Here is a 7,821-nt window from a genome sequence, read left to right on the forward strand (position 1 = left end):
ATATGTTTTTCTGTCATTGGATTTCTCTTTTCTCTTTTCTTCATTCTGACTCCTTGAACCCTCCCAGTGTGGACGATGTTTCCTTATGTTCTCATGATGACCCTATACTCCTTGAACTCGACATAGTGGATTCGAACCTGGAACCGTCTTGCTGTGAGCGCCACCGTGCTGCCCATCCTAATAGATGTGATTACACTATTTGAAATACTACATCACGTAATCATTATTTTTCTTTTTACGATTCTGTACTGTAACTGTAAGCTGCAAACCAGTCAAACATTTGCTGATGATCACTATAATTGTGTTACACTGTGATTTAACCTTCCTACTGAATCAACTTTCATAAGAGTTACTTAAGGTCCACAGGCATACGATGGAGACAAAGCTGACAGAGATGAAGACGATGTACAAGCCAAACAGCAGACGGTCGATGACTGTCCCGATCATCTGCCATTCCTGCGAGGTTTTGCTTCCCAGGAAGTGTTTGTCCACCTGGAGGCGGATGGCCACGAGATCTCTGCTCAGCTTCCTCAGTTCATCCAGGGCCGGCTCCGGAGGGGGTTTCATTGGAGGTGTGTGATCAGGGATGCTATGAAGATCTGAGACAATGCTGGCATTCATTGCTGAGTATGCCAAAAATCAAACCAGAGATCAGTAAGAGGCAAGAGTAGCCTGTTATTCAGACACAATATCCAAAAGTGATCATAACCTCAAATTATTATTTGAGGCAGGCCATCATGTGCAGATTTCCAACCTCAGACCTGAGTGGACAGAATATTGCTCTTCATTTGATTGGGAAGATAGAGACCCACCTTTAACAAGAATCTTTCCCTCACCCATTTCAAACTATTAACATTGTTAGCATCAGGTAAATCAATTTCTCATTTAAATCCTCTGTTTTAGATGTGTTCCTCACTGTTTGCCATTTTTTTATATCGATTATTATTTATCCAGCATCTGGCAGTTTAATTGTTGTAAACATGCAATTATTCAACTGTTACTGAAAAAAACTAATCTGGATCTGCCATTACTCTGTACTCAGCTGACACTCTGGAAAAGTTAGATGTTGAATGAGTATGTTCAGTCACTAGACAAGTGCCAGAGGGTGTGAGAGGTGCACATGGGCTGGGCCTAGCAGTTTGCCATCAGTACAACAATACAATAAAAATACATAATAAATAATATAAATGAAAGCAGTTTGGGTCCCTCAGATTGCATGCATCACGTTTAGCGCCCTGACGTTCAACTGAGGCTGAGCCAACTGGTTATAATATGCTTTGAGACTGAAATTTTACTGTAGGGAGTATGTCAGCTGGAAATGGTAATGTTTGCATTGTTTATGTTAATAAACGCTGAGTTAAGTGCAGTTAGAAGCTCTAGAAAAGCTAAGAAGTGGAGCTGAAATTGTTTTGTGAAAACCACTGTTTCCAAGACCAGGAAAGAAGGATGAACATTCACGTTTAATTTACTCTTATATAGTTAATGTTGATAATTAAAAATGATAATGCCATTATACCTCTAGCAGATGGAAGGGAGACTGTGATGCGGTTGCTCTTCTTTTTTGGAGGGAGACAAACGACAATAGCCAGATATCGCAACACGAGGATGCTGAGCCAGTTCGGCACTGCACTGTAGTGGCTGGAGCTGAACTGGATATTAGTGATGAACACTGTCTCCAACAGGCTGGCCACCATCAGAGCAAGACTTAGAGAGAAGAAAACATCTGTTGTAAAGAAAAAGAAGCAGCGGTTAGGAGGTAAAGAGATATTTTTCATTCAAACTTTACTCTCCAAAGGTAGGTGAAAGATTGACTTTTAAAGTGTCACGCTGCAACGAGGGTGGAGGTAATCTCAGCAAGTTAAAATTCAATGGGTAGAGCAGGAGAATCAGCTTTTCAGAGGACATACTATTAATTAGCCAACGATTGCATTTGGTCAAGAAGAAGCACTAGTATAGATATTAAAGTGATACCACGGCCTTAATCTTGATGGATGACGGCTGTAATTTTAAATCTCCTGATATCACAGGTGTCACTCACTGATGAGAGGTGTTGTGTTTCCAGTGACGGGCAGCAGGTCGTTCATGATGAGCAGGAAGACTGTGTATCCCAGGATGAGGGTCATCTTGAAGGAGGATCGGTCCACACTCTGAGGAGGCAGCAGGAAGCTGAAGAGGTCCAGCGTGATGAGGAAGCAGCTGGGGATCAGCAGGTTCACCACGTAGAGGACTGGCCTACGTCTTAGAATGATCTTGGGAAGAGACACAGGTACAAGGTCCCCAAGTTTTAGTCAGACTTTACAATACTGCTGTAATTACTGTCAATAAATGAGACCATTGTCCTCTGTTGTAGTTTCTGATGGTTATTTAATGGCCCCTCAGACCTGTCTGTGTTTACATGATTCCACTATGACAAATTATCCACAAAGACAACAACTACAGTCATTTCGTAAAACTTGATTTTGAACACGAAAAAAAACATTCCACCTTTTGTCACACTGCTCCACGTATCCTATCATTTTCATCTTTTTGTTTGTAATTAATTAAAAGCAAAAAATGTAAGTATCTGGTTCGTTTTATTGCCTTGTCTTTGCCATTGCATTGTTTTACTCTTGTCAACTATGACATTTGTCACTGTTGTCTTTTATCTTTTTTTTAGTATCGGAATACATCTGCAGCATCGGTACCGTAGGCAACAGGCAGCTGCAGATGAAGCACTGTGAGATATGCAACAGGCTGAACATGCTGAACCTTCCACTAGGTCCTTGGCCTACCAGATCGTGATCGCCCCCAAAAAGCTGAAGGCTGACTGACTGTTCTGTACGAGCTTCAGGCTCCTCAAACAAAATGACCAAGGCCTTGACGAGACCTTGACACAGTGGCAGTATTTCTCCTCTCTGGACCTGCACAGTGGATACTGGCAGGTCGTCTTTGCTCCTGAAACCAGACCCAAAACCACCTACTGTACATCACCAGTGGCAGCTGGTCAGTGGGCAGTTTAAGGTTAAGGTTAGCGTACGACATTGATGTGTTCTTGTTAGTTTGGGGGGTTGAGAGAGATGTTTTAGCCAAGAAGGGTGCTGGTACAGTGAGTTTTATTGTGTCGGCGTTTGCTATAGCCTACAATAGACTGTGTGTGACTGTCAGCAAAACCAGTTAACGTCTCATAGCCGCCTTACTGAGGGATACCACAGTATACATAATTAGTTAATTTTAGACTTAAAATTGACATAGAAACACTATACATGGTTTCTGTCAGGTATCACAGCTGGCTTAATGATGTTAAGCAGATGAATATAGGTATATAGGTATCATGTTATTAGAAAATACAGAATGAAAAAGCCAAGACTGCTCACATAGTATGTGATGTCACTGTAGTTTCCATGAACTATGTTCAGGATGGTTGTAGTTATTTCGATATTTAAGAGCTCCCACTCCCCTTTGGTTTGCATCACTTCTCTGGATTCCTCGATGACCTCCGCAGCTGTGGCGCTTTGAACCAACAATATGTCTTCAGCTGGAAGACAGTTTAACAAAAGTTTGTTCATGTTAATTTCCCAGACTGTGTTGTGTGTGGTCTTCTGCATGCTGTTGAATGAAAGATAAATTAATGGAAGTTCAATTTTGAAGATATTCAGATTATTTAATCCCTTTGTGTAAAGTATTTAGTTTTCATTTTTGATTAAATTAAAAGTAAATTAAAGGTGAACATTTTGTTTACTCCAAATACAAACTTGCAGTTATGACATTGTTACTGTTTTTCTGGCTTACCAACGTGGAGATATGATCCAAAGGTCAGCGAGCAGTTTTGGATATCGAAGGGGAAAGTGTAAATTCCTAATCGGCAGGTGCTGATGACCCTGATCGGCTTATCATCATATACGTGACCTGTGTTGTACAAATAGACGTAGGGAGCGTTGGGAGATTTGTCCTCGTCCATGCTGGAAAAGAATAAGGTAGAAAAAACGTTTTCATTGCACATATATTTAAAAGTGGACACAGTTCTTGTCTGTGCTGTTTGCAATATTTCTAAAATGGCGGAGCACAAAATATAAAGAATGTGTTGAAGGAGACAAAGTCGATTGGTGTTATGATTCCTTTTGGTTTCCAATGAAGGTTGAACTAGTTTACAGACTCGTGAACATTGTCTTAACTTACAACTCCGAGATGAGGATGTCGGGGACCCAAAGGTTTTCCCGAGGGACAGAGACCCTTTTGGTTCCACATTCCTTCTCATCCCAGCTGAATCCCTGTATATCCCACTCCTACATTAAAGAAAACAATAACAGTGTGATGCACATCTTAGAAAATGACGTCCTTATTAACTGTCACAACATACTTAAACTGAAAGGATATATCATGATATTCTGCATTTTCTTATTCTCAACAAATCCCATGAAAAGACCACAACCATCAATTTATGGATCCTACTAACAGATATTTTCTGTGTAACCATGGGGAGCCAAAGTAAAATCAGAGGAAGGGGAGAACCAAAATGCTGGCCCCAGACAGGCCCAGGCTGACGGCTTTAATGGAGTATATCAAGACCTGAATGGTGTAAGTTAGGAAAGTCGACTGGCTCAGCTTAGTGTGTTTTTTGTGCCCTCTCCACAGCGTCCTGTGGAGTGGCCTTTCCAGAGGGACAGTGAGAGGTCAGAGGAAGTGACCATATCAGAGCTCCTAAAGTGGTTCTGCTCTTCCCATTCATAGATGGGAGACTTTCTACCTCCTCTGGACCATACAGGTATTTTTAATGGATACTGAGCCTATAATGAATGTATTTATGACTCATTTTTTAAAATTGATGTCTTCACTAGTAACCAATAGTTGCACTGAGTTGCATTCAAAATACCATTTGTCATCTTTGTAAGACATAAAGTCACCTGATGTTGAAAAACCTACAATACATAATCAAAATAAGCCATTTTAACATTTAACATTGTCGAGATCATGGTATTTTACCATCAATTTGTAGTTTGGACTATTTACATTTCTGGCATGTGGGACAAGGAGAATTTCCCGCTTTGATTTAGCTTCTTATTGTGTGTCTCAGCATTCTTCATTTTTCCAATGAAACTTCTCACATTTGATTTAAAATAATTTTAGTAAGTTTAGTTGGTGCTCTGAAAACTTACCAGGACTTGCCATATGAATATTGTCAAGGACTGGGCTTTTTCATTCTAGGAGTGAGACATATTTCTGATTATTAATGATGAATAAAATAAGTCACAGCAGACCAAATTGATAAAGGTAAACGTGCGTGTGTGTGTGCAGGCATGAATAGATTGTTGTGTAGGTCAGGGACTCACCACTCCTAAAACTCCCACCACAGTGGCATGCATGGATATGATCATTGTATCTGAAAAGCTTTTTACAGGTCGCAGTAGTTTTTTCTGAAATAACTCCCTCTCAAGTGCCTCAAACAAGGATTCAGGGGTCGGGCTGCTGCAGTTCAGCGCTGCAGCAAAACCTGAATTCAAAAGGAGAAAGAAGGAATCTAAATTCATGAGACAGTCCAAATGAACATATGAATCTTTTATCAGAGTGCCTATTTGCACCCAGGTGCAAATAGCCAGGTAGCTGCTATTCAGCTATTCACAGCCGGTCCGGTTATGCAGTATAAAGAAAGATGAATTATTGTTCAGACTGGTGTGGGTGTGGTGGCTGAAAGATTTTAGGAGACTATCATTAAGGAAGTCCTGTGTGAATTTATTTGCATAAACAAACACGTACAATTGTTTATTTGTATTGGTTAAGTTAGGTTTAGTTCAGTTTGGTCAAACTTAGGCACCAAAACTACTGGTTAGGTTTAGGGAAAGATGATGCTTGGGTTAAAATGATAAGTTAAATACCAATATAAGAGACAAGACACACAAAATATCTTCTTTCCAACATACACACAGGTGTAAGTAGCCATATTGGCCTGGGTACAAATGGTGTTGACAACTGACACCCAGGTGCAAGTAGCATCTGTGTTCTTTTATTCATATTTTCTCAAAAGGTTTGGCAGATCTGTCTTTGTATGCTGTACGCAGTGGGATAACAATTGATGAACTATTCAACAAAATGTTTCATATCATACACAATATATATCCATATTGCCACTTTAATGGGGTTTTTTGTGTTACATAATTGTTATTTTAAGTATGAATCCATTCAAATCTGAGGCCTTCTGTCATATACTTCTGTTATACTCTGAAAATAATTGTCATTGCTGCTGGGACAGGAGTAAGAGGAATAGGATCCAGATGTAGACAGTCGAGACAGACGGGATGATTTCAGTGATTTATTGATAAGGAGAGCTTACAGGCAGCTGCAGTTCCAGGTCAAAGTTCAGGTTCATGTTAGGGAAGAGAGCAAAAGACACAAAGCGAGAGACCAACACAACCAAAATTGCAACTAGGACCAACTGAGAAGGGGTGAGATGGACAGGAAACGTATTTGCAGGTAGAAATTGCAAGTATTTGCAAAGTGGAAACAGGTGAGGAGATGGGTGGGGCAGTCATGTCAGGGGCAGAAACAATCACACAGCTGCAGGCTCAAACATGGACTCTTAGTCTTGACATATGTTACACTTCTCTCAGATCTTTAGGTTGTGGAAAGTGTCCCACAAGAGTTTGGTCTTTTTGGTAAAATTTTGGTTTGAGGTTTCTGTTGCTTATTTGTGTATTAATATAAAGTGAGCAAAAAACACATATTCAAGTTTTAGTTTTCAGTTTAACTTTGTATTTTCTTCAGCTGACCATCGTTCAGCTTTGTTTGATTTTACTAGATTGTCAAAAGTTTGTCTTCCTTACAGAGACTTGAAAGAGTGTCACCGTGTGAACAGGTTTCATCCAGCTAGTCATCTGTCAGCGTATAATAGATTTCCTTCTTTTATTTTGTTTATTTAGTAGATTGTGAAAAATGTTGTCTTCCTTACCTTGAAGCAGTGAAAAACAGATGAAGATGAGCCCGGCTGTCTTTACCTCTCTCATCTTGTCTGTCTCAGCTCACTTTCACAACTCGATCCATCATTTTCAAAGCCAAATGTCGATCGTCTGAACAAATGGTATATCTTGTGTCTGATTGGCTAAATTCAGTCTCAACGCACACATTTTCCTTCTGAATTATTTGCATGTCCTGTTTGTCTAAACAAGAGTTGTGCGATTGAAGTAAAACTAGTCAAACAAGGTTGTCTGCTGTTTACGATTATGTTCACTTCTGTTCATTTTGGCAGTTTAGAAATATTGTTAACACACACACACCTCAGCATGCAACGAGCCTGAATCTGTACTTATAAACATCAAACATGATTATTAGATTATTGAATATAAATATGTAATGAGATACAAGAGATATTTTTTAAAATGTTTTTTTAATGTAACACGAATATTAAATGCAAAGGAGGAACTTGGAGGAACAGTTTATGAATTCTATTGTGTCTTGGACCTAGTCGATGCCGATCATTCGCCATTCAAGGTTTTGGTCCCCAGGAAGTGTTTGTCCACCTGGAGGCTGATGGTCCTGAGATCTCTGCTCAGCTTCTTCTGATTATGTCAAAACTCAACATCAAGAACACCCTCCTTGGGCTAAATGATCAAATTCGATCCATGAAACAGCCGTACCAAAAAAACCTGACCTGAGTTTAACAAAGAAGGAAGAAATCTAAATTCATTCTCTCTCATCTTTTCTGTCTCAGCTCACTTTCATGACTCAACCCATCAACAGTCTGAACAAATGGTGTGTCTTGTATCTGATTGGCTAAATTCAGTTTCAACACACACGTTTTCCCTCTGATTTTTGGGGGGATTTGCATTGTTTACTTTGCATGTCATTAAGATG

General features: G+C 39.8%; 1 protein-coding gene across 1 annotated transcript; it reads right to left on the reverse strand.

Moving 5' to 3' along the window:
- Positions 1-333: 333 nt before the first annotated feature.
- On the reverse strand, positions 334-6,974 carry LOC139202663 (5-hydroxytryptamine receptor 3C-like). Its single transcript, XM_070832207.1, has 9 exons — positions 6,920-6,974; positions 5,307-5,467; positions 5,133-5,177; positions 4,156-4,262; positions 3,769-3,938; positions 3,354-3,514; positions 2,039-2,249; positions 1,517-1,723; positions 334-623 (listed from the first exon to the last, which is right to left on the reverse strand). Exons 1-9 carry the CDS (start codon positions 6,972-6,974, stop codon positions 334-336), a joined length of 1,407 nt encoding a protein of 468 aa, XP_070688308.1.
- Between the last annotated feature and the right edge of the window lie 847 nt (positions 6,975-7,821).

This window comes from Pempheris klunzingeri, chromosome 6 (assembly GCF_042242105.1).
Source record: "Pempheris klunzingeri isolate RE-2024b chromosome 6, fPemKlu1.hap1, whole genome shotgun sequence".
Taxonomy (NCBI): Eukaryota; Metazoa; Chordata; class Actinopteri; order Acropomatiformes; family Pempheridae; genus Pempheris; species Pempheris klunzingeri.